Source organism: Ipomoea triloba, chromosome 7 (assembly GCF_003576645.1).
Source record: "Ipomoea triloba cultivar NCNSP0323 chromosome 7, ASM357664v1".
NCBI classification, from domain to species: domain Eukaryota; kingdom Viridiplantae; phylum Streptophyta; class Magnoliopsida; order Solanales; family Convolvulaceae; genus Ipomoea; species Ipomoea triloba.
In genome coordinates, this window is record NC_044922.1 from 23,459,083 (window position 1) to 23,486,250 (window position 27,168).

Genomic DNA, 27,168 nt, shown 5'->3' on the forward strand with positions numbered 1-27,168 from the left:
TTTTTCCAAATATTTTCTGGCAGTGGCGTAAAAACAACGACTGTTTTCCAGTCATATCTTTCTCCTCCGATCTCCGATCAAGGTGCCGTTTTCTCCATTGGGTTCGTTTCGAGGAGACGTATCTAGCAGTGTTTTTCCAGATCCTTCGCCGTTGCTGGTCAACGCTGGTCAACGCCGGTCAACACTGGTCAACGGTACTGTTCCGGTCAAAGGCACTGTTCCGGTAAAATATTCCGGTCAACGGTACTCTCTCACTCACCTGCTAATATTCCTTTTTGTCAACTATGTCTTCAACTGGTATTAATGAAACTTCTGACAGTGTTGAGAATGTTATTTCTAGCTCAGTGTTTGTGCCAAATTTATCTGGAAATCCAGTTATTACCTCTGAAAAATTATGTGGGTCACAAAACTACCATTCGTGGTCCGATGCTGTTGAAATGTGGTTTATGGGCCAAGGTGTTAGTGACCATTTGGAAAAGGGGGAAGAAAAGGTTCCAGAAAATGAGAAGGCAATTTGGAAAAGAGTGGATGCCCAACTTTGTAGTCTCTTGTGGCAATCCCTTTCACCTGAGTTAATTCAACTGTTCAGAGTTTTTAAATCATGTGTTGAGGTATGGAATCAAGCCAAGTCCTTATACACTAATGATGTTTCTCAATGTTACACAGTTGTTAATAATTTGGTTAACTTAAAGAAGGATTGTATGAGTATGGAAGCCTTTCTTGGGAAAACTCAAAGTTTATTAACTGAGTTTAATAAGCTATTACCAACTGGAGGGACACCTGCGGAACAGATTGCCCAACGTGAAAATTTTTTTGTTGTTTTTGTTTTATCTAAATTAGGCCCTGAGTTTGAGAATACTCGAAACCAGATTCTTGGAGATAATGTTGTACCAGGGATCCAAGAATTGTTCAAACGCCTTCTTCAAGTGACTTCCTTTCCTGGTGAGACTTCTGCACCCACCACAAACCAATCTGCTCTTGTGATCCAAGGAGGTCGAGGTAACCATTTGGGCAACCGAAATAAAGACCGTAGTGGGCAGAAAAACACTAGATATTGCGATTACTGCAATCGATCTGGACACACACGGGATCGATGCTGGAAGCTGCATAGGAGACCGGTGCTTGCCCCTACAAATGTGGCTGAGCTCAAACAGGATTCAGGTTCTAAAACTATCTCTCTTATAGAATATGAAGAGTTTGCCCGATTTAAAGCTAGTGCCCAAGCTGCTGTTGTCACTCCTGTAGCTCACACCAAAGAGACTCACACTGCCCTGGTTTCTCAATCTGGCTCTCTTGGATCATGGGTCCTTGATTCAGGTGCTTCTGAACATATCTGTGGTAATTCTTCTTTATTGACTCACTTCACAGATTCTAAGTCTCTTCCATCAATTGTATTTGGTAATGGATCCATATGTACTGCTCATGGTGTTGGTAAAGCAAGGCCTCTTCCTAATTTACCTTTATCATCAGTTCTGTACATACCTACATGTCCTTTTAACTTGATTTCCATTCGTCAACTTACTCACTCTCTGGATTGCCTAGTTACATTTTCTTCTGATTCTGTTGTTATACAGGACCGTCGTTCGGGGAAGACGATTGGCTCGGGGTATGAATCAAAAGGACTATACCGCTTATCTACTCCTGCTTCCGCTGTCTGTAGTGCTACTATTTCTCCTTCCCTTACTCATTGTCGTCTAGGTCATCCGAGTTTGAAGAAACTGCAACAACTTGAACCAAATCTCTCAAAGTTGTCTTCACTAGAGTGTGAATCTTGTCAGTATGGAAAACATTCCAGAACCTCATTTCCTGAACGGGTCAATAAAGTATCTTCATCTCCTTTCTCTTTAGTTCACAGTGATATTTGGGGTCCTAGTCGTGTCGCATCTGTGTTAGGTTTTAGGTATTTTGTTACTTTTATTGATGACTTTTCTCGTTGTACTTGGGTTTTCCTAATGCAACGACGTTCTGAACTGTTTCACATCTTTCAAAAGTTTCATAATGAAATTAAAAATCAGTTTGGAGTGTCTATTAAAATTCTTCGGAGTGATAATGCCAAGGAATATTTCAATACTCCTTTGACTACCCTTCTTGAATTGGAGGGTATTCTCCATGAGTCTTCTTGTCCGAACACCCCACAACAAAATGGTGTGTCTGAACAGAAGAATAGACATCTAGTGGAAACTGCTAGGACTATGCTTCTTCACTATAAGGTCCCTTCTTGTTTCTGGGGAGATGCTATCCTTCATTCATGTTATCTTATTAACCGTATGCCATCATCTGTTTTACACGGCAAAATACCTTACAACCTACTGTTTCCTCAAGAGCCATTACACAAACTTCCACTTAAGGTTTTTGGTTGTACTTGTTTTGTTCATGATATTACTCCTGGTCGTGATAAGATCGCACCCAAGTCTTTGAAATGTATTTTTGTGGGGTACTCTAGGGTCCAAAAAGGTTTTAGATGTTATTGCCCTGACACACGGCGGTTCTATGTATCACCAAATGTTACCTTCTTTGAAAACACTCCATTCTTTTCATCTGACTCTACAGGGGTTGTGGATCCTTTTCCTGATGTCCTACCAGTTCCCTCGTTTGAAGGCGGGATAGAAATGCCACTACCTCCTAGTGTCCTACCTCCCAATCCATCACAAACACACACTGTTTCTCCATTCCAGTTCACCTATCATCGTCGGTCAACATTGCCACCAACCACTACTGCGGCAAACATTGAACCTGCTGATTCATCTCCTGAGCTGTCTCTTCCCTTGGATGTGGTTCCTGCTCCAGTTTCCAGTCCTCCCATTGCTAGTCGGGTAGGTAACAGGTCTACTCGCAATCCCTATCCTATATATAATTTTGTCTCTTATCACCGTTTTTCCCCTGTTTATAATGCCTTCATCTCTAGTTTATCATCTGTTTATGTTCCTAAATCGGTTAAGGAGGCTCTTTCTCATCCTTGTTGGCAACAAGCTATGGTAGATGAAATGACTGCTTTACATTCCTCGGGAACTTGGGACTTGGTTCCATTACCTCCTGGCAAAACAGTTGTTGGTTGTCGATGGGTCTATAACGTCAAAGTTGGACCAGATGGACAGGTAGACAGACTCAAGGCTCGACTCGTAGCCAAGGGGTACACTCAAGTATTTGGCGTTGATTACACCGATACATTCTCACCTGTGGCCAAGATCTCTTCCATCAGGATCTTTCTCTCTATTGCTGCTATACATCATTGGCCTCTATACCAGTTAGACATCAAGAATGCATTCTTACATGGGGATCTCAAAGAGGAAGTGTATATGGAGCAACCTCCTGGATTTGTTGCTCAAGGGGGGGAGACTAACCTGGTTTGCAAACTAAAACGCTCTCTTTATGGATTGAAACAGTCTCCACGTGCCTGGTTTGGACGCTTTAGCACAGTTCTACAAGATTTTGGGTTAATTCGGAGCAAAGTGGATCATTCTGTGTTCTATCGGCATCAACAAGGTAAAAGTATTTATCTTGTTGTTTATGTTGATGATATTGTTATCACAGGAAATGATGCGGAAGGAATGGTCCAGTTAAAGCAACATCTTTTCAAACACTTTGAAACAAAAGATCTTGGAAAATTAAAATACTTCTTAGGGATAGAAGTTGCCCAGTCAAAGCAAGGGATTTGTATATCTCAACGAAAATATGCTTTAGACATATTAGAGGAAACAGGTATGCTTGATTGTAGACCAATTGATACTCCCATGGATCCTAATATTAAGTTTGTACCAGAACAAGGGAAACTCTTTTCAGATCCAGGAAGATATCGAAGGTTGGTTGGAAAACTGTTGTACTTAACCATCACCCGTCCTGACATTTCTTTTGCAGTGAGTATTGTGAGTCAGTTTTTAGCCTCTCCATGTGACAGCCATTGGGATGCTGTCATAAGGATTCTACGATACATCAAGAAGTCTCCCGGGACCGGAGTGTTATACAAGGATCATGGAAATACAGAGATTATTGGTTATACTGATGCAGATTGGGCTGGATGCCCTTGGGATAGAAAATCAACATCAGGATACTGTGTTTTTCTTGGAGGCAACCTAATATCTTGGAAAAGTAAGAAGCAAAATGTGGTGGCTCGATCTAGTGCAGAGGCAGAATATCGGTCAATAGCCTTGGGAACATGTGAACTAATCTGGTTAAAGCATCTCCTATCTGAATTAAAATTCTACATGAAAGGGCCGATTAAACTGATGTGTGACAATCAAGCAGCTTTGCATATTGCATCTAATCCTGTCTTTTATGAGAGAACAAAACACATTGAGATTGATTGTCATTTTGTTCGTGAAAAGATTGCATCCGGGGAAATTGTTACCTCATTTGTAGGTACAAATGATCAATTGGCTGACATCTTCACCAAAGCTTTAAGAGGTCCTAGAGTTGAATATTTGTGTAACAAGCTTGGAGCTTTTGATATTCACGCTCCAGCTTGAGGGGGGATGTTGAGAATTATTATATTATGCCTTGAAAGATGAAATGGCTTCAATAGTGTAGCATAGAAAGATGAAATGGCATCAGTAGTATAGAAAGATGAAATGTCTTCAATAGTGTAGCATAGAAAGATGAAATGACATCAATAGTGTAGAGGTTTCCAACATGTATATATATGGCAGCATGCCATTGTAGAAAATGCAAGTAAGAAACACAGATTTTTCTGATTTCACAAGAGTTAACATAGATGTTACAGTTCCTTTAAAAAGAGTGGTGAAGATTAAACAATCCAATGGAGAACCCATAAGCTTGGTTTGCAAGTATGAAAGGTTGCCTACTTTCTGCTTCATTTGTGGGAGACTAGGACATGCGGAGAAATACTGTCCTCTCCAGTTTGACATCAACGATGAAGAGTTTGTGAAAGTGTATGGACCGGATCTTCGAGTGCTAGGCCGGCGTCCAAATACTAAAGGAAACCGTTGGATGCTGCCAGAATTCCCTCCCGAGGCAATGACGGTGGAGGAGGAGTTCACTAGAGTCAACACAGACCAAAACGACGGTGAGAGCAACCCTAGGGATGTCCTATTTGCAGACACTGGAAAGGGTCATTTCAATCCTTACATGACACCAGATGGAGGAGCGTCACCTTTTAAGGAAACAATGAACAACATGCATGTTCAGCAGAGCGCAGGCATTAATGAAGCCATGCCAGAAGCTACCCAACAACAGCAGCAGTCTGAGACGCATGGAGAACAGGAGGCTGCTAATGTTTAGGAGCATTTAATGCATCTTGATAGTGGTTTACCCGATGGTCAAGAGATGGATATTTCAGATTCTCAATGGCTGAACAATCAAAGAAAATAGACCTCAAATAACCCTTATGACCAACTTATTACTATTAGGCCTGGGTTATGCATCAACAACACCAAAATCCATGAGAGCAAGCGATAGAGAAGTGATGATGCCGAGAATGATGGACCTCAAGATGAATTTATGCGAAGTGCTACTGAGGATTCGAGCAGCCCAAAAAACTTGCTAAAGGCGGGTACTACGATGCAGACCCGCCTATCACAATGAGTTTTATAGCATGGAACTGTCGTGGGCTTGGCAACTCGTCGACAATTCAAGTCCTTGTGGACTGTCCACTCTAAGAGGCCAGTGGTTTTATTTCTGATGGAAACAAAATTAGGCTTGGAGAAAATGCAAAGAATAAAATGTAAGGGCTTCGGAGGCCTGCTAAGTGTGGATAGTTTAGGCTTGAGTGGAGGGCTTGCATTATTGTGGAAGGATGAGGTGAACTTATCAATTGTGGGATACTCTCAGTCTCTCAGAACCACATTGACTCTCATATTCGACTAAGTAATTCAACATTGCTCTGGCGTTTCACCGGATATTACGGCTGCCCTTAGAGAAACAATAGGAGAAAATCTTGGAACCTTCTGAAGCGTCTGTCTGAACAAAGCTCCCTCTCATGGCTAACAATGGGGGATTTCAACGATATGCTGCATGCAGAGGAAACGATTGCCAGAATACCACACCCGCAATGGCTTTTGAGAGGGTTCAGGGAAGCTGTGGATACTAGTGGTCTTCGAGACTTCAAATTTGAAGACTATCAATTCACATGGGAGAAAGGAAGAGGCTCTCCAAACTGGATTAGAGAGAAGCTGGATAGAATTCTTGTTAATGATATGCGGTTGGAGACCTTTGGAGATGCTAAGGCAAGTTCCTTGGAAGCTCCGAAAAGTGACCGTATCCAGCTGGCATTATGGCCTCTAAAAACTACCCAGGTAAGGAGAATAAGAAGCTTTAAATTTGAAAACTGTTGGATTAAAGTGTCCCAGTGTAGAGAAATTGTCCATAGAAGTTGGGAGTCCACTACTGGACTCACTGTTAGCGCCAGACTAGGTATTTGTGGTCATGAAATTTAGAAGTGGGGAAAGATCTCAACAAAAATCTTGAGCCAAAAATCAATTTTTTTAGACATCAAATGGAGATATTAAGAGGCAGAACAAATCATTATATGGTTGAGAACACTTATTGATTTTGGGAATTATCACTTAATATTTTTTCCGATTGAATTTTGGCAGGTCAACCGGTACGATCTTGCTCGATGGACCAGTTGGTTTTTTTTTTTTGAAACCTGGACCAGTTGGTTATGTCTACTTGACACTCGTCTTTAGTGTACAAGTAAAAGCATTACCCGTTGGGTACTCTACGCGGCTTGAGGATCGACTATCACACTTAAAAATATCATCTTTTTGCAATCCATTTGCTATATGTTTGTAGGACAGGGACCAATACTAACAGAGTGGAAGACATCCGATCGGTCGGATACAAAACATGAAGACTGAAAGTGGCATGAAGATTACATGAAGTATGGAGATAAAGAAATACTTCAAACAAAATAGCAAGTCTGATTGACACAAGAACGGGGTCGCCCTCCCGAGCACAAGAAGTCAAAGTCTAGAAGGAATGAAAAACAAGCTAAGAGAATGCATCAACATACTAAGAGACATGACTCCGGGAGTCAGCAGTATGTAGGACGGCCGACCAGGAAGACTACTGTAGACCGACCGGGAAGATTAACGGTAGACCGACCGAGTGGAACTTTGTTCGTGACAAGCTGATTGGAACAAATTACAAGGAAATTATTCTCACTTCTCGAACCCAACGATTCTCGTGGATTCAAGAAGTGGGGGACTCGTGATGGGAAAATGCGCATAAAGGACTGACCCGTACAGACGGTCCGACAAGAAGTTACCCAACCGGTCCGTCATAGCCATCAACCCGACCGGAATAAATCACTTGTGATCAACCGTACCGCCCGTATCGATAGGCCTCGTGAAAAAATGCTCTCGAATCACCCTTGGAATCGCCCCGATAGAAAGCCACCCGATCGGTCTACCGTAGGATGACCGATTGGTCAACAAGGTGACGCAACCTACAAGCTGAAAACCTAACTTACACAACAAGTAAGATAGTCCAACTTGCGCTTGCGGGGCGGCGATTGACATCCTGCAGCTCTGCAACCTCGACCAGTCAACGCGTAGCCTGTAGAGTGACCGCCTGACCAAGCCAACGAGAAGACACCACGTCAAGCCACTTACAGCTGGTGTATTAAATGCGTAGACCGACTTGATTAGTATAAATGGGAGGGTCTCTCCCTCACTTCTCATCTCCATCTGATTGTAACAATTGCTACTCACTACTTGTAATCTCCACCTTACAACATCAATCTACATTGCGGTCTAAACCCTGTGTAACCGTTCAATAACATGTTCACCCTGTAATAGGAGTCTGCTCACCCTGTAACAGCAGCCTGCTCACCCTGTAACAGTAGCCTACTCACCTTGCAATAGCAACCTGCTAACCCTATAATAGTAGTCTGCTCACCCCGCAATTGCAACCTGTACTATTCTAACAACCTGCTTATAACCGCTTACCGCTTGGAATACCACTCAGTCTCGGACTGTCCAATCGTTGTACGGTAGACCGACTAGCTGACCTACGAGCACTCTCCCAGTAATTCACAAACATACATATTCGTAGTGTATGCGTAACCCCCGGTTCCATTTACGCTATCAATATTAAAAATACATTATTTGTGTATTGAATGTAAATTATTTGATAGTATATAAAATAATGTACTTTTAATATTAAAATAATATAATTTCAAATAATGTTCTTATCTTTATATACACAAATAATATATTTTTAGTATATTGAAAATATACTTTTTATTTATAGTACCATGGTCCATAGAATAATAATTCATCTGTAAACATACATCTTTTCAAAAATTAATATATTGACCCGACTTGATTCACAGATTAAGATTCGTGAGACAGTCTCTCACAAATTTGTCTTTTTTCGGTTACAATGTAATATCTGTTCATAACTATTTTCTAAACTTACTAAAACACAAATAGTCAATATCACCTCCACTGAGACTCGAACTCTCACCCTTCCACATGGAAGTCTAACCGGGTGCCACTAGACCACAAAGTCTTGACTTTTGTCTATCTTTGTAAACATACATCTTTTTAAAAAACATACATCTTTTTAAAAATTAATACGAGTAACATTACCAATAAATAAATAAAATAAAATAATATCTTTATAAATGATGAAGATTCAGAGAGGGCAATTATGTCCTCTTTGTTTACAAGCAGACAACCACTAAAAGATCTCTACTGCATTTCCCTCATGTTTTAGCATGAAATGAGATAAAATAAAACCACCTCATATTCAAAATATATAAAGATACAAATTGGAAATAAAAGAAGAAAAAGAAGCAATCCCATAACATAAACTCTTCCTTGCTCTCAAGCCTGCTACATGCTGATAACCTTTTTAGAAGCTTTTTCTTTGTATCAGAGGACTGTGCAAGACTTGGGGCAGGAAGAATGGTAGGGAGTTCACTGGTTACGTAATGCGTATCCTTGGAAGAACTCGCCACAGGTAGGCATACCTCGATCAGGAACAAAAAAAAACACGAGAGCTCACACGGGCATACAGAAAAATATAAGCCACCTGTTAGAGTTAGACAATATAACCTACCTATATTCTTTTTTATGTTTTGCAGAACTAGTTATCCCCGGTTTTGTATGGGGAAGGGGAAGGGAAGGGGAGGGGGTGTCTATGACCCCAAAATGGCGGCATGAATCTCAGCCCAACTAGAGACTGTATAGAGAATGCCAGACATCTCGTTCCAGCGACAGCAACCATTTTCGGATAGTTCTCTTTGTTTCTTGACCAATCCGGGGAAGAGTGGGACAAACGTAATGCCAAACTGCTCTCCGAGCGTCCTCAATCTGGCACTCATACCTATTACAATGCCAATATCTGCCTTGAGAAGGCAAAGCAAGTCCCCAACTGAACCTCCTATATACACCGTTAGAGGTTTGCTTGCATTTCCATGGCAGTTTAGTATGCCATTAAAGGCTTCAAGCTTGTCCATAGGGGATTCCATCTTCTGGATTATTTCACCCGTGGTAATAGATCCTTCATAAATCAACTCATTTGAAAGCACACTCAGAACACCCGAGTCCCCTGCTCAATGAAGGAAAAGTCAAATTCTAGTCTAGGTATTCACACAATGAACCACGAGTCCACGACAATAAGACAAGGCCTCAACATCATCATTGCTGCAATTATAGAAAATAGAGAAATGGTGGGAAATGTGAGTTTTTTTTTGAGGTGTAATCCAGGGCACAGTGACTAATCCCCTCGCTGAATTGTAGGCACCTCCAAGGGTGGGACAGCTGTCGGGAGATTTAAGGCTGCTCCATACCCAAAGCCAATGATCGATCCCTTGACCTTTGGTTAAGGATGGATGAGTCCCTTCTACTCAATCACACCCCCCAAGTTAGAAATGTGAGATAGATAGGCTCATTGTTAGTCCTTTCACACTCATACCAAACTTGATTGAATCGTGGGTATATTGAATAAAAATAATGATATCATGTATGTATAGATAATATAATGTCAATATTGAAATACCAAGGAATTAAGTTTTAATAAAGCCTGAAAGTGGGAGGGATAATTGCACTACTATATAATGATAAATTCACATAAGCATACCTGATGAGAAGGCAGACCTGATGAGATCCCCAGACCAACAGTATGATAGCACATGAACACCCGAAGTAAGGTCTTCATTTCTCATGATTTCCTGGAAGAACTTTTTACAACCACTTTGAAATATTAGGTGCTCTCCAGCCCGTCTTATATCGTCTTCACTCAGCCCTTTCAATACACCAGAATCAACCACCATTGCATTTGCCCGTTTCTCAATATCAGATAGGTTTTCAAGTGCTTTATAGAGGCCCTCGTAATCAAAATTCCCGACTGTAATTGAATTACACAATATTTAGTCTATAACTCACAACATATGAACTTAAATGTAAATCCAAATGGCATACCTGCTTCAGCGGGTATAATGCTGTCAATGCATTGGTCGTACTCCTCAATGTACTTGCTTGATAGACTGCCCCAAGCGGCAGAAAGATCGGGTGTTATAACCTGAGAGGCTTGGGTTTCAGATTCATTCAAGTAAGCTTTTCTTGCAGTCATGATTGCCATCTCGGCTAAAAGGGCGGATGAATCGAAGGCAGAACATGTCATGTCAAAATCACAGAACACTTTAAGATTAGATTTGGCAGGCACTGGCACTTGCACTTGCGAAACAGGTACAAGGGATGACTGGATAATTGGTTGAGCTGATATGAATTCTAATTCAAGTTTCAAAGCTTGGAAATATAGCTTTTCCACAATTTCAAGCTCTCCACCAGTCAAAGATATGCTCAGTTTATCTAGCAAGTCTTCAATTGTGGAAGCTACTGCCTGGATATAATATATGAACCATATTATTCTATGAATTGAGCAATAATATATGAAGAACGATTTATGATCATCAAAGATTTATGTGATCATCAAAACAATCACACACCTCAAATTTATCAGAGGAGAGACTGTCAATCCACTTCTCATAAGCGTTTCTTTTGTCTTCTTCAGGGTCAATAATGGCTTTAATTTCCTTAGTAACAAAGCTGTATAGCCTCATACAAGGTGCAATGGCGCTTAGAGTATAAGCAGCAAGCTTTGTCTTCTCAAAAGGAGTCACAATTTTACCAGAAAATTTTTCTCCTTCAACTTTTCCCAATGATGTTGCCATCAAAAAGTCCGTGTATTTCAGCGTTGCACTGTCACAAGTGCCATCTTTTGGAAGCTCAAATCCCCAATCCTGCATCGACACGACATTAAGAAGGGAAGAAGGTAACTCTGGAGTTCATTTACCCCAATTTTTTTCCAATCCATAATTCATTTCAGATCACTTCCTCAATTAACAACAATTTTTGTTCAGCAAGTCATCACAATATGGCCTTCCCATCAATTATCATATTCCCTATTGTATCAAGATATATTTCTGTTGAGCAGAGGCCGGTAACGGGCCAAGTCTAGCAATTGGGCAGAGGCCGGTAACGGGCCAAGTCCAGCAATTGGGCAGAGGCCGATAACGGGCACAGTCAAGCAATTGGGCAGAGGCCAATAACGGGCCAAGTCCGGCAATTGGGCAGAGGCTGGTGAAGGGTCAAATCTAACACCCTGCCTCTCGAAAAGGTGGGGTGAGTATAATTTTTTATATAGTGGTATCAGGTCACGGATTCGAGTTTCAGCAATAGTGATTGATCCTAACAATTCCTAATATAATCCTATATGCAAAACTTTATTACTTAATAATACAAAACTTCCTATATGATTGAATGACCATAGAGAATAGAAAGATCTGTTGAATCAATAACACTTACTCTTACAATATTATCTTGATCGCTGAGCTTCCTCAAGACTCGCTTTCTCAACATGGCTATAGCTTCCTTGTCATCATCGTCGTCCGCATATTCCTCCGCTAATTCGTACCTTCATTTACATATTAAAGACCCAATTCAATAAGACAATCTCAATCGAAGAAGAAGAAGAAGAAGAAACCAAATACATATATAGATTCTTACGCCTGAGAATAAGCCTGCAAAAAATACACATCTTGAGAGATACAGTGAAGAAATGTGTGAGAATCCAAAGTCCCAGATGCCAAGCCGATCACAAATGGGGTATACATAGCAAAGATTGATTCATCCTTGAACTTCATCCATAGCCTTTTAGCTATCCCGCCTTCATCTGAGTTTTCTATAAACAACCCACCCATCTCTCTTCTTGCTTGCTTGCCCAAAACACTCGATCTCGATAAGAATGGACTTGCCAACTTCGCTAATACCTAAAGTTGTTGACTTTAAATGTGTGGGGATTTAAGACAAGAATCTTGATTTTGAAGCTGAATAGTAAATCTCGAAAGGGAAAAAAAAATGGGAAAGATGGTTGGTTCTGGATAAATGGGTGCTTCTTAATATAGCAGAATGGTTGAAGAAAGTGGGTAGAGAGAGAGAGAGGGGGAAAGGTAGGGCGGCGGCCGAGTCAACCAAAGCGGGGAGGGGGTGTTGTGAGACCGAGTCACGGCCGAGTCACAGACTCACAGCATTCAATGGTCGCCGTCTCGCCTTTTGTCTGAGAGAGAGAGAGAGAGAGAAAAGGTGTAAATATGTGAGCCGTGACGTGTGGGTGAAAGTAAAGAATATAATTGGAATTGAATTGGCATTCTGATGAGTGGATTGTTTGTTGCGGCACAATTCACAAGACAATACCCATACCCCGCCCCCCACCCCCCTCCTCTTCACACCATAGATGCTGTCGTGCGCTGTTTTAATCCATACTGCTACGGTGCTACCTCGTAATCACTTTGTATTGCTAATAAATACGGCGTACAATATCATCTCATTGACAATTAGCTTCTAGCTTTTTCAAATGAAAAGTCGCATATTCGAATCTAATACTCAAAATAATTATCATTTCACTCAAAATACCAAATATTGAATTAAAAAGAAATATTCTTTATATATTTTTACATTAAATTTTATTCATTTTCAAACTATTTATACTAAATTTACACCAATTTTTTATTCATACATCAAAATAATTTGTATTATCATAATTTAAAACTTTATTTTTTTAAATTTTTATTATTGTTGAGATTAACAAGAACAATAAACAATAACAATGATAATAATAATAATAATAATAAAAAGTAAGGAAGATAGGATTTACGTGATTCGGCAATGAGTTTACGTCCACGAGAGTTAAGTTATTTTTTTTTATTAATTGTGAGGATGATAATCCGACATCAAGTGTTATAAGCATTATATTTATATGTAACCCTAAACATGTACAAGTACACAAATACCCTTGTACTATGGTCTATGGGTTCGACCCGATCTGCTCCATTCTTATTACATATATATGAGACACACTCAACAAATCTTCACCTTGGAGAATATTCCTCTTAGGAGAAAAAACCTATCTCACATAATCCCATGGGTTAGGTAACCATGTTCATCTAGCATCTGGAAACACCCAACAAGTTCAAACAATGTTTGAACTTGTCACTGGCAATTGCCTTTGTCAACATGTATGCATTCCCACTAGTATAAATTTTCTGCAACAAAATCTCACTAGAAGCAACCTACTCTCTAATCCTATGAAACCTTACATCAATATGCTTGGTTATTTGATTATGGCAAGATATAATTGATTTTTAGCCAAAAAGATGGTCTTCTAACTATCATAATGTAATTGAACTCCACCTTGCTCCTAATTTCTTAATCAAACCTAAAAGCCACAAAGCCTTTTTAGCTGTCTCAATCACAGCCATGTATTATGCCTCAATCAGTCAATTGTAGACAAGACTACAACAAACTGAACTGATGACTCCAAAAACATGACCACCACCAAGAGTAAAGACATACCCTGTTGTAGAACGTTTATTGCCAGCATAATCATAATACACATATCCCATGAGTACAGGCTTACTCTGTTAACTCCCAAACACAATAGCATGCCCTATAGTGCCCCTTAAGTACTAGAGAATCCACTTAATTGCCTCCCAATGTTATTTCCAATGTTTAGACATGTACTTACTAACTTGGCTATTAGCACGAGTCAAATCAAGACGAGTACAAACCATTGCATACATTAAGCAGCCAACTACACTAGCACAAGAAACCTTTGTCATTTTTTCAATCTAGGGATGTCAACGAAGTAGGGTAGGGGCGGGGGGCATATCCCCATCCTTGACCCCGACATTCTCGCCCAATTCCCATCCCCTCCCTATCCTTGCCGGGAATGAAAAAAATTCTCCCCATCTCCATCCCTATGGGGATTATTCAGGGACGGGGAATCACCGACTCTATTTTTAATTTATAAAAATTAAAAAATACTTATTCATCTCCAACATTAGTAGTAAAATATTAGTAGTACTTATGTTGGACATGAATAAGTATTTTTTAATTTTTATAAATTAAAAATAGAGTCGATATATATATATATATATATATATATATATATATATATATATATACTATACTATACTATACTATACTATACTATACTAATAAGAGTCAAAGAGAGTTAGGCCTAAATTGGGTAGAAAAAATGGCGATCAAATTATTTAATCAAATGGATGGTTCAGATGATGAATTATTTAATCAAATAGATGGTTAAGATAATTCAGATTAATATTATTAATATAGATTATCTAATTTAACCTTACTTTTATGATTATCCGTTAAGTTTTCTGTTAAATATTCTCTTCTCCGTTAATATTCCGTTAACTTTTAACTTACCCATTAATTTCTATAAGAAAGGTCTTAGGTTCGAACCTCATCTCAATCAAATTTAACATAATTAAGTTTCTCACTCTATTTTACTCTTATTAAATTAAATAAATTAGTAGCTACAACAAAAAATGATACATATGTATTTCTTTAATTTAGAATTATGTGTCTACAATACCTTTATTTGAAAAAATTATTCATTATCAAAAAATTAAATTAAATAAGAGAAATAATTTCATTAGTTATATTGTCTTTATTTTCTCTCATCCAAAGATTCTTTACATTCAAATTTATCAATTGATATTTATTACATTGTCCATTATCTTAAGTTTACAATATATTGTAATTAAATATCAAAGTTATAGTACAAAATAATGCTATATATTTATTTACCAAGTATTTTATTAATACTATGAAAATAAATTTTAAAATAATTTGAAGCTAATTATATTAACTACTTGGAGATTGGTTAACAAAGAGAGTACTCAAATAATAACCCAACAAATTGAAGCGGAATCACTCTATTTTACTCTTATTGAATTAAATAAATTAGTAGTTACACCAAAAAATGATACATATGTATTTCTTTAATACCATGAAAAAAATAAAAAAGAATAGTTTGAAACCAATCATATTAACTACTTGGGGGATTTGTTGACAATGAAAGTACTCAAATAACTCATTACCCGGCAAATTGAAGCGAGAAACTACCTTTTAATATCTTTGGAATACATAATATTTTAAATTTTCAAATTTTTATTAATTTATTTATTCTTTTTTCTTAAACTAGGGATTTCTTTATCCACAATAACTCATTCAACAATAATGGTTGAACCAAATGAACCCCAAACAGAACTTCTAAAGGAAAGTTCATAGCTCCTATATTATAATCTCATTGCATGACGTTGTCATCTATGCTACCAACAATAACCGAATTGCAAATGACACACTATCAACAAAAAGGAAGAGAACAAATAGTAAAGATGAAGACAATGACAATGTTACTCAAAAGAGAATTAAGAACACGTAAAAAAATTCAAATTAAAAGTAGTATTTATTTAGACTATCATTTTTAGACCAAATATTTAGACTATCGAGTTTACAAGGTTGCAAACATTTATTTTAGTAATAATTATAATGAATTTTCTATATTATCTTGGATTCATATACTTTGAGTTAGATATTTAAATAAAAAAATTCGACATTCAATTACCCATGTATAAACTTCTCCTATATAATCTTGCATTGATATACTTTCAAATATTTATTTAAATATAAACATTGGGCATTAACACATTCGCGCAATGCGCGTATAAAACTAGTATACATATAAATGAGTTCCCGTGCAATTGTGCGGTTGCTTAGGTGCGTAATTTTCTTTCTTAAGGTGCGTGGTCTGTATGCTTAAGGTGCATCAGTGTTGAAACTTAAGGTGCGTGAACCTAAAGCTTAAGGTGCGTGATTTTCCTTCTTAAGGTGTGCGATTTGTGTGCTTAAGGTGCGTGAGTTGTTGAAACTTAAGGTGCATCAGTATTAACTAAGACTTTTAAGGTTTAGAATTCCAAATTATAATTTTCTTGTGACAAAAAGGTATAATCGACCACCTCAGTCACCCTTACACCCTAGCCTGACAATTTGTGAAGGAGTTAATCATGTTGACTCAAAATTAACCGAAACTAAATTTTTACTCACTGCGCACAAAGAACCTCCCTCATTTCAAGAGGTTGCTCCCACATTGCTATTGATGAAACTCGATCATTAATCTCTTATAACAAATTTTAACCCTATGGCTAATTGAACTGCTCATGCAGGCCAAATTATAGTTTTCTTTGATTAAGAAGCTCCAACAGTGAAACCAAAAATGCAAAAGATGAAATAAGAATGGAGGGTGCATAAAAAAAAAAAAAAGGGGGGGGGGGGGGGGGGGGGTGCAAAAATGTTAAAAGAGAGCGAGCGAAAACGAAATGGGGCGGTAGTTGAAAAGAAAAGCAGCCTTGGCTTTGTGACACTACAAAATTTACCGTCTGTTCTATTCTTACTTCTTACTTACTACTAACAAACGTGTCAAGCAAAAGTAAAAGTAAAAAAAACAAAGGCCCATCTTATTCCCATTTCCCCCCATGATGACAAATACAACCAATTTTCCCTCTGTGTGAAGTGTGTGACCTTAGATGAAAGATCAAAGATCAGGAGGAATGGGGCTTGATCTTGAAGAGTACTCCGACACCAACTTAAGAAACATCGACGACTTGTCCTCTAATAGTCGAGCTGGAGTATCAAACTCGGCAATTCGACCTGCATTGCATTGCAAGTTCTTTTAACATTCAAATCATATATATGATGACAGGCCAGGCAAAAAAATGTGGGGTGGGGGGGGCTTTACCATCACTGAGGACCAATACAAGGTCACTATCAATTACAGTAGGGATCCGGTGTGCAATCGTACAGACGGTGCAGTCCTCGAACTCTGTTCTAATGATCTTCTGGATTAGGTTATCTGTTGCTGAATCAACCGAGGCTGTTGCTTCGTCCAGCACCAAGATCCTCGCTTGTTTCAGTAACGCCCGCCCGAGAGATACAAGCTGCCGCTGCCCTACGCTCCAATTGTCTCCGTTTTCTAACACTGGAACCACATCCACAAACATTTATTTAGTTAAACGCAAACTCCCCTTCTTCTCTCGAATACTGCCTACTGAATCAGTAAGCTAAGCCTGTGCTTGCACAAATTTCCCTTCTTGCCCGTATTGTACAACAACAATACATACATACATACCTGGGGTATCCAGTTTTTGCTCTTTCTCTCGAACTATATCTCCAAGCTGGGACTTGTCCAACGCCTGACCAAATTCAGTAACACAATTGTTAAGAGTCTCACATTGAAAATATAAGAGAAAATAAATAAAAGAGAGAATATATGAGTTTATAAGGCCATAGATTAGAGTAGTTAATTGATTGGATTCAATCTTTTAGTGTGGTTTGGCTCATGTTCATTATAGCCCATTGAGTGATTTGACCCAATATTAGATTATAACATGGTATCAGAGCCTGGTTCGGTGGTTTGGCCCATGTGCATTATAGCCCATTTTTCATATGTACTCAAGAGCAAAGGCAAACGGAATTTAACCTGCCATATTTCTTCATCTGTATGTTCTTCAAGGGGGTCAAGGTTGCCTCTAATGGTCCCTTCGAATAATGTTGGATCTTGGGGAATAATACTCAAACGACCACGAAGATCATGCAAGCCAATGCTTGAAATGTCAATATTGTCTATAACTATTCTTCCTTCAGCAGGTTCAACCAATCGGAATAGGGCCTGAATCAGAGTAGATTTTCCACTTCCTGTTCGGCCAACAATTCCAATTTTGTTCCCACCTGGAAATCTGCACGTTACGCCATGGAGCACAATAGGAAGATTCTCCTTATACCGAACCTATAACAAACCAAACAGTTATAACCTATTCACATTGCTTGCTTATTCCTGCTGGAAATAAGGCAGAAGAGATACGATGTTTCCATAATTAGGCATAAAATAAGAAGACTTCACAAAAGAAGATACTGTAATGTCATTTACTTAATATGCATATTTAAGATCTTAGGACTTGAAAAATAGACTCGAATGACTTATATGTTATTTTACCTTACACAACTCTTTAAGTATTGATACTTGCTCTTTCTATTTTTACCTCCCTTTCTATTTGCTTTTCTTTACAAAGAAATTGGAGTTTTTCCCTTCTAGCTGTAACAAAGATCCTACACACACACGTGTGTGTGACATGTCTAATAGTTTTCATAACGGACCTCATTTAGTAATATTTTTTTTATAAGAGTTAATACCATCTGTGGTTTTGCCACGTTTAGTCCTAAGCTTTTCAAATTGACCACCCGTGGTCTTTTGACTTTCAAATTGTTACCGTCTATGGTCCAAGTTAACCACCAATGGTCTTTCAACTATCAAATTTTAACCACCCATGGTCCTTCCAAGAGGACCACGACTGGTTAAATTTTGAAAGTTGAAGGACCATGGGTGGTTAACTTGGATCACGGATGGTAACAATTTGAAAGTTGAAAGACCACAGGTGATCAATTTAAAAGTTTAGGACTATATGTGGCAAAATCACTATATACGGAGGACCCCATATGGCATTAACTCTTTTTGATAAACTAGTGAACATATTTTCTCAAAAATCAAACTTGAAATCCAACTTCACTTTTAATGTGAATATAAAATTACACAATGGAAATTTAAGATGAATACCTTTAAATCAAAGAGTTCAATAGTTCCTTCTTCTGGCCATGATGACGGGGGACGAGAATCTTCAATAACCACAGGTGCCTCACTAGGGATTTGACAGTATTGGTGAATCCTTTCTATAGAAATAATTTTGTTTTCAAGCTTGCAAAAGCTAAGTATCCACCGCGATAAACGTGCATTCAAGTTTAGGCCATATGTCACAGCAAGGCCTGCCATACCTATAAAAGAAGAAACTTCATTTAGAACTTGAGTCAAGAAAAGCCGTTATACACACTAATTAACAGCTCACATAATCTTGAACAAGTACGGAAAACTACTAGAGCGATTTTTATGAAACCACATTTTTCTTGGGAGGGGGGATCTTTTTCTTTTTGGGTGATGAGGGAAATCCACAACTACTACCAGAGGGGTGTGTGCATTGGGGGTAAGGGGGATCTTCATTTGGAAAAAACAAACATGAATAAGGACGGATTCTTAAACTAATACTTGAGCAGTTGAACCATAACAATTGAAGATTACTTACAAATACGAAATGCCTTACTAGAACGACACATTAAAGCACAACAGCATCATTACATTTGAAAGCTATAAACTCAGTGGTTCACCAAATTATCTAACTACAAGCCAAATTTCCAAACATTTATTAGCATTGCTGTTAAGGCGTCACATAGGCGTCTGGTCAGTGGAGACCGGTCGCCTAACGAGCTCGCCTCACCTTAAAAAAAAAAAAACCCTACTAATACATAGCTGAGAATCTGAGACACTGACTCCCCCTCCCCGCTCCCCCCCGCCCCCCACCCCACCCACCAAGCCTCGCCTTAGTGGTTGTTTACTTTGTTTTATGACAGGTTATGACTGAGAATGAAAATAACCCCAAGTATGATTTATGATCCATCAACGGATCCTAAAAGGAAGGCTAAATCTAAAGACCCATGCTGGAAATGCTAAATTATGAATTGATATATGATATTTTAATATATATATATATCCTCATCGCCTAGGCGGCCACCTAATCGCCGCCTTGAAAGTCCGCCTTAACAACAATGTTTATTAGCTTTCTATAGAAAATCAGTAAATACTTACTTGGATCTATACTTCCATGGGGAAAACTCACAAGCAAAACCATACAGAAAGCAAAGACAAATGTTGAAAGCAACTCCATGCGTAGGCAGAGCCATTCTATAGCAGCTATACTGCAGAAGAATGGACGTGTGAAACAATCAAGAAGATAGAGATTTCTTTTCATAAATCTTTTCTCTTGCCCAAAACCTCTGATTGTGGCAGCTCCAGCTATTGACTCACCAAAGAGATGGATAATTGGAGATTTTTGGATGCTGACAATGCGAACCAGTTCCCTTGAGGAAGCCATATAGTATTTCTGTATGCATTTGTGTACGTACAGTTAACAATGTGCACTTTTCAAGTGTGAGTGTAAATGAAAAATAAATCATTCTTGAAGGAAATGTTTGAGAAGCAGGCATTCTATAAAGCATACTGTTCACGAATGAATTTCACTAGAGAACCTTAGCTTGCCCTTAGTTTTAGCATTTAGGGTGTGTTTGGTAACCCGGAAAATGATTTCCTTTTGGTGTTTGGCAACATCCGGAAAATGTGGTTCCGTTGACCACGGAAAATGAGCTCATTTTTCCGGAAAATGGCTTCGTGCGACATTTTTTGGTAAAAAAAAAGAAGTTATTTCTAATTTCTAATAAATATTATTAGTTTATATATTTTTATATTTTAAATAAAATAATAAAAATATATAATTATACATTTCTACTCATTTTCCGGAAAATGAACCAAACACACACAGACAGTTTTCCAGAGTACATCCAAACACAAAAAATGTACTCATTTTCCGGAAAATGACTCATTTTCCAAAAAACATTTTCCATAAGTCATTTTCCTGCTTTCCAAACACACCCTTAATTAAACTGTTAGCTTATCTTTGCTGATGGAAAGAAAGACCACAGTATGAACAAGCATTATGGACAATTATTAACTAAGTAAGTGCAGATCGACCCAAGACAAAGGAGGAGAAATCAATGTAGAACTCCAGATGTAAAAAAGCATGTGCTGATTCATAACAACTATTAAACCAAGGCATTGGGATCAATATAATAATCACCTGCATCCATAGGCAAGCTATTGCCATTGGGATAACAAGAAGCAAAATTTGCCAGGTGACTTCTGTCATGACACCAACGATACCAATCAGCTGGATTGTTGTTGAAGCAAAGCCACCGAGTCTGAACGGAATATCGAGATCAATAACACTTTGATCAACAGACACCTGGTAGACCATAAGGTTTCATTTAAACATTTTCTTTGTCCAGATAGAATGAGCACATCATGAAGGTTATAGGGAGGTTGAATCCAAAGAATAATCAACTAAAGTACAAAGTGCATATAAAGGAACGAGCCATACTAATGGGAACACTTGAACATACACGATTTAAGATACGCCCTGCTGGAGTGGAGTCAAAGAAAGACATTGGTGAGCGAAAAACTGTTCTCAGCATTTTCAGAAACAACTTCTGTGCCGCAGCCAGACCAAAAGTAGCAACCAGAACAGCTCTAATAAATATAAACCACGAGCTCCCAAAGGCAAGGGCCATATAAACAAGAATAAGAACCAAACTACTTGTTCTTGCTTCATCCCCTGGGGTTTGTGGATTTGCCCAAGCCATCCACCAGTTACTAGCTATCTGAAGAACTTGAAATAATGTTTGTGCAATAATGATAAGAGGAATGAGCAAACCCTTATATGCAGCTCCCATATATGATAGATAAACTTTCATGCTAACCCTTCCTCTCTCACGTTCCTCTTCCTGAACAAGCTGCTTTTTCTTAGAACGTTTAGCTTTCTTTTTCTCTTTGATTGCTTTCTGCTCAGCAGCAGATCCGCATTCTTGCACTTCGTTTCCCAGACTATCAATATTAGCTCCAATTGATTCACATTTTTTACTCATTAGAACAGAGCCATCAAGAGGATGATGCTGGTCTGGTTCTTCAGAACTAGAAAGGTCCATAGCTTCAATTGCTTCATGATGAGCTGAAACCAGAGTTCTGAAATCAGTTCCTGCTTCAAGAAGGTCATCATACTTGCCACATTGAATGATACGACCTTCCTTAAGAACCTACAAAATGGAGCATGAAAACAATATAGGAATGAGAATACACAAAAAATGCTTATATTTTTTATACTGTTTCTTTTTGTGCTGGAATTAAGATTGCAGGGTAGGATAGATTATATCCAAGCAGAAAGTTGAGCAACTTGACTCACAATGGCAACAAAAAATCTAACCTGCTGACCTCTTAGAATGAAAGGAAAGAATGCATTCAGAAATATAAAAATTTCTGCTTGGCATATCTTCTATTTTTACTTTAAATAGAGTTGGTACATTTTTAAGACAAAAGACTACATATCATAAATGGATTCAGTATCTAATGTGTTTCCTTTTGAACACTTTCCTTTTGGTTAGGGCAGGGGAAGGAGTGGGAGTGATTTATGATGTATGTTTGCATCATTTGGGCACTTTAGTCAAGCTCTAAAGCACATGCAGTCACCTAGAGCTCTATGGTACAGGCCACTTTTCTACAATAAAGGAACAAGATGCATTTGTCACTACCAACCCCTAAACGAGCTTTAGAAACTTTTCTTCTATGTACAGCAGTATTATCATAACTAAACATGCCACTTTGTCACACACTGCATAAATATAAAATTTGTCTTTTCCAGTTGCTGCTTTAGAAACACTCTAATCCTTTAGAGAAAGATGCTCTCCCTCAATAAGCTAACTATGCAAATCCATCAATATATAAGCTTTATGTTTTTTGAATTTACTGTTTAAACTAGTTGCTAATTTATGCTGTCTACATCTATGATCTATCCATGCATCCACAATTCCACATTATGTAAATAGTATACAAATGCAAAGATTAGTTTTCAAATAATTATGCTCTTATCCATTCAGAAAGAAAAGAAGATTATCAAAACCATATTCCTTCTAAAATCTATGCATTGGCTTCCAACACTCAAATTAAAGAAAGACTAGATGTCAAAAATCATTCCCATACTTCTACAAGGATGAAGCTCAGGATCAGAACTTCCGTGTCATTATTTATTTTGGGTCAGCTGTACAATATGCCAATTTATTATTAAAAAAAATAAAATAAAATAAAATAAAATAAGAAGGTATCAGATTATTTGTTGTGTTCTTACAGCTGTGTACAATCGTCTAATGGCAAAAACAAATCTTATTCAGTGAATTGATTGAAGAGCATTGAAAAGAATAACAGGAAAAACCAACTTGCAGACCTCCTAATGAGATACATACCAAACAATACAAGTTTTTATCTCATGAAAGTATGTGACGGTACAAGGGAAGAATATTACATACCAATATTAAATCAGCAGCAGGCAAAAATTCAACCTGATGAGTTACAAAAACAACAGTTTTCGTGGCTAGAGCTGTTATTATGTACTCCTGCAATTGAAAAATATCACATTTAAGTCAATTTCTTTCACTGAAGTGAAAATTTTGACTATGCAAAAGATAAGTTCAACCTTGAATAATTCAGAGCCTGTATGTGCATCAACAGCACTAAAGGGATCGTCCAGCAAATATATGTCTGCGTCCTGATAGAGTGCCCTGGCTAGTTGCACCCTTTGCTTCTGACCACCGCTAAGATTTATGCCTCTATCACCAATAATAGTCTGGTCGCCATGTGAGAAAAGCTCCAAGTCCTTTTTCAGCGAGCAAGCATGGATCACACTCTTGTACTTTGATTTATCCATTGGGCTGCCAAAGAGAATGTTTTCTTCTATTGTTCCAGATTGTATCCAAGCTGACTGAGAGACATAAGCAGAAGTTCCACATACTCGAACCTAAATAAAACATTAGAAAATTCCAAATTATATTCATATAATACAAAATTCATAGAAGTGTGAGTAGGATATGCCATAATCATTCAAAATACCTACTTCGCCAGTGACTTTGGGAATTTCACCAAGGATGCAAGAAAGGAAGCTTGACTTCCCAGAGCCCACCATGCCACAGACAGCTACACGCATTCCTCGTTCAACTCTTAATTGTATGCCTGACAATGTTGGCCTCATAGAAGATGCATCCCAGCAAAAGTCAGAGTCCTTAATTTCTATAGCCACATTTGAGGTGCCACGAGGCAGCACAACAGTTGCATCTCCCTGCAACTCTTCCTCCAGTAGAAATCCAGATATTCGATCAAGGGATACTTTTGTCTGAGCCATCATTGAAACCAGGTCGGGGAAATTTCTGAGTGGTTCCTGAAGGATCCTGAATGTTGCCAAAGCAGAAAGAACACTTCCTGCTGTAAGCGTACCTCCCAACAATATGCAGGTGCCAAAAGTGATGGCTGAAACAAATATTGGAGAGCTCCAAAAAATAAAAGTAACTAATGCTTGTGTATAAAGAGCTTTACGCAAATATTTGTATTCCACACTGCGCATTTCCTCCAACATAATTCGGTACCTATCCTCCCAAGCTTGCAACTTGAGAATCCGCATGTTCCTAAGGCATTCAGAAGTCTTTCTCATTCTATCATCTTTAGCAGCCATTAATTTGTCTTGATAGTCTTCCTGAATCCGTGCTAATGGGATTGTTGCAACAATGGATATAACAGTTGCAATTAGTGTCGCAACAGATGCAATTCCAACATTCTTATATAGAATTGCAAGAGCAAGGATGATTTGAAGAGGCAGCATCCATATATCATGAAGGTACCAAGAATAGTCTCCTACTCTCTGAACATCAACCGCCATGTAATTCACCATCTCCCCTGTGGTGTGGCTTTGTCTGGCAGAGCTTGAGAGCTTGAGTCCTTTGCGGTATACCATTGCAGTGAGAGCAGATCTAACATGCATGCCCAAAATGTCAACCCCAAGATACCATTGCCTGGTTGTCAATGTCTCTATCAACTTTGCTACAAAGAAAATTCCAGTCAGAATGTACCCTTCATGGGGAAATGTTTCAACCCCAGCTAAGTAGTCTACAAAGTAGCTAATCATGTATGGACCCACATATGAAACTAGAGTATTCAGAGCTGCAAAAATCGCATTGCAGGCAGCCTCCCTCCAGAAAGATTTGAGAATAGCCCAAGCTAAACAAGGTTGTCTAGAAGGGTTTTCAGCTTTCAACTTCTCCCAGTTTGAATTAAGTAACTTATAGTTGGTCTTGGAACGATCTTTTTGTGCAAGAAGCGGAATGTCTTTCAGCTCAAGTGGTCTCTTAGCACCAGCAGAAAGAAGGGGGTTTAGCCAGGAAAGAGTGGCCAAACTGAAGAAACCAGCGTTACTGTAAGGAGTAACTTTGAGACACTCGGGTTCTCCTTGGGCCAGCAACGGCTCTTCAGCATCAGAGTTCCTGTATACTTGTACACCACTGTCACCTTTAAAGGCAACGAAACAAAGGAAGGCAAGGGCAGGTGTTTCAGCAAAATTTGCCAAGACATGAGAACTTAAGTCTGCTGACCCATCAGATACAAGCCCTCTAATATCAACATACAAACTACACAAACAAATCAAAAAAGATAGTATCCACCATACCCTCATAAGCAAGTTGAACTTCTCAGCTGCCCTGAATTTGCAGTAGATTGCCGAAAAGCTCAACACAAACCAAGCCAAACTCTGGGCTGCAGGTAAAAGTATAAAGGTCCAATTCACATTCTCCTTGTGTGCAGCCTGCCTTATCAGACCAACCCCATCATATCCCAATAAAACAATGCACAGGAACAGCACATAGAAGCAACACAAAATAGAAAACTTGTAGCTTTTATTGACCTCAACCCTCCGAATTTCCACATCAACTCTTCCCAGAACTGGAACCGGTTCTGCACCTAAATTTGCCTGTGCATTTGAATTCTCCTTGCTGACCCGAATTCGGCCAAAGCACAAGCATATCTGTCTCGCAGACACAACTGAGATGAACACAAGAAACAATGTCAAGTGGATGCAAATTGAGGCTAGCTCGAGCACAGGCAGGCTATGATTGCCAGTGAGGACAATAGAAAGGAGTGGCTCCTGGTTAGAGATTTTAGCAGTGAACAAGGCCACATCAATTCCCATTCTAGATAGTATCAATGCAAGGAGAAAGGGTGAGAATCAATGAGTATAAGTAGCAGCCGGGTGAGTATATAATAATAGAGATCAGTTGGTGTAATGGGCATTCCACCATCTGGCGATGAAAAATTCTGTCGATTGCGCCAAAACGGTGACAAGTCGCAGAGAGAGAATTGATTGATTGATATATAAATATAATCTGCAGACACATTACACATGAAAAAATAAACACAGGGTTTTATCATCAGCAGTAAATATCAGAGTCAGCAGCAGAGAAAACGTAAATTACATAAACTCGTAAACCCCCACCCACCCTCTCTCCCTCTCTCCCCTTATCCATATACCCCGCTCACTATATATATACACAAAACACAAAAGCGAGTGCATTACTATTTAAAAAAACACGGACAAAAATCGTGCCCAAGATTGAAATCTGAAACACACCCATGACGGAAAATCCAAAATACTGACCTGGGTTTTTGTTATTTTCCCCGGAAATATCGTCTGGCGAGCCGGTGGGGATTGCCAAGGCAGCACTGCAAAACACCGAGAGAAATACAGGTAGGTATAGAGAGAGAGAGAAAGAACAGTCCGCAGCAGCAAAAGAAAGCAACGGAACTTGACGTAGAGAGACAAAGAGAGAGAGAGAGAGAGAGAGAGGACACAACGACAAGGACACCAAGCTCACCCCACGCACTTACACTAGCAGCGTGGTGGTGCGAGATGGTGATGAGTGTGATGACACAGAAGAAAAGAGAGAGAAGAAGGAGAGAGGAGATCCACCATCACCATGCTCTCTCTATATTTATAACTATTTACTGCTATTTTTATACTCTACTTTTTTTTAACATTAACATATCAATGCCTTCCTACTCTCTGTATTTTGGTGTGCGATCAGCTTTTCTTTTCCCTTTGTTTTTTTTACCTTTTTCTTTTCTTTTGTTTTTTTTTTAACCTTAAACAATAAACAATGTCGTACTTATTTCAAAAATAAATAAATAAATAAATAATAAACAATGTCGTACTGGAATTGGACTCCTTGGATATAAATTTATTAGTGAGATCACTTTAATTTTCCAACCATTTCATTAACTTTTTTCAAACACTCTGATTTTTTATAGGTAGTATTCGCT

The 27,168-nt window shown here is 38.6% G+C and overlaps 3 protein-coding genes across 4 annotated transcripts; 1 reads left to right on the forward strand and 2 right to left on the reverse strand.

Annotated features, from left to right (window-relative positions):
- Positions 1-5,942: 5,942 nt before the first annotated feature.
- On the forward strand, positions 5,943-6,812 carry LOC116024364. The gene is made up of 3 exons (XM_031265258.1): positions 5,943-6,248; positions 6,549-6,579; positions 6,748-6,812. The coding sequence occupies exons 1-3, from the start codon at positions 5,943-5,945 to the stop codon at positions 6,810-6,812; spliced, it is 402 nt and encodes a 133-aa protein (XP_031121118.1).
- Positions 6,813-8,556: 1,744 nt separating this feature from the next.
- Positions 8,557-12,598, reverse strand: LOC116025266 (bifunctional TH2 protein, mitochondrial-like). Of its 2 annotated transcripts, none has more exons than XM_031266435.1 (6): positions 11,973-12,598; positions 11,778-11,880; positions 10,913-11,206; positions 10,386-10,806; positions 10,045-10,311; positions 8,557-9,513 (listed from the first exon to the last, which is right to left on the reverse strand). In XM_031266435.1, the coding sequence occupies exons 1-6, from the start codon at positions 12,164-12,166 to the stop codon at positions 9,101-9,103; spliced, it is 1,692 nt and encodes a 563-aa protein (XP_031122295.1). In that variant the 5' UTR covers positions 12,167-12,598; the 3' UTR covers positions 8,557-9,100. The 2 variants fall into 2 exon arrangements, with proteins under 2 accessions (XP_031122295.1, XP_031122294.1); XM_031266434.1 differs by having other exon boundaries at positions 11,772-11,880; positions 11,973-12,596.
- Positions 12,599-16,639: 4,041 nt separating this feature from the next.
- LOC116025794 (ABC transporter C family member 5) lies at positions 16,640-26,884 on the reverse strand. Its single transcript, XM_031267135.1, has 12 exons — positions 26,507-26,884; positions 23,924-26,234; positions 23,507-23,827; positions 23,340-23,426; positions 21,387-22,076; positions 21,065-21,229; positions 20,020-20,314; positions 18,940-19,154; positions 17,809-18,114; positions 17,458-17,521; positions 17,068-17,307; positions 16,640-16,979 (listed from the first exon to the last, which is right to left on the reverse strand). The coding sequence occupies exons 2-12, from the start codon at positions 26,039-26,041 to the stop codon at positions 16,864-16,866; spliced, it is 4,617 nt and encodes a 1,538-aa protein (XP_031122995.1). The 5' UTR covers positions 26,042-26,234; positions 26,507-26,884; the 3' UTR covers positions 16,640-16,863.
- Between the last annotated feature and the right edge of the window lie 284 nt (positions 26,885-27,168).

Excerpts from the sequence above, each read along its gene's own strand:
- LOC116025266 (XM_031266434.1), bottom strand. The coding sequence starts at position 12,166 with ATGGGTGGGTTGTTTATAGAAAACTCAGATGAAGGCGGGATAGCTAAA. Across the intron at positions 11,881-11,972 it reads TTGCAGGCTTATTCTCAGGC|GTACGAATTAGCGGAGGAAT; the intron begins GTAAGAATCTAT and ends ATGTAAATGAAG. Across the intron at positions 10,312-10,385 it reads CATTATACCCGCTGAAGCAG|TCGGGAATTTTGATTACGAG; the intron begins GTATGCCATTTG and ends ATTCAATTACAG.
- LOC116024364 (XM_031265258.1), top strand. The coding sequence starts at position 5,943 with ATGGGGGATTTCAACGATATGCTGCATGCAGAGGAAACGATTGCCAGA. Across the intron at positions 6,249-6,548 it reads GGCCTCTAAAAACTACCCAG|GTCAACCGGTACGATCTTGC; the intron begins GTAAGGAGAATA and ends GAATTTTGGCAG. Across the intron at positions 6,580-6,747 it reads CGATCTTGCTCGATGGACCA|GACAGGGACCAATACTAACA; the intron begins GTTGGTTTTTTT and ends ATATGTTTGTAG.
- LOC116025794 (XM_031267135.1), bottom strand. The coding sequence starts at position 26,041 with ATGGGAATTGATGTGGCCTTGTTCACTGCTAAAATCTCTAACCAGGAG. Across the intron at positions 18,115-18,939 it reads TTGAACTCTTTGATTTAAAG|GTTCGGTATAAGGAGAATCT; the intron begins GTATTCATCTTA and ends GGTTTGTTATAG. Across the intron at positions 17,308-17,457 it reads GCAAAAACTGGATACCCCAG|TGTTAGAAAACGGAGACAAT; the intron begins GTATGTATGTAT and ends ATGTGGTTCCAG.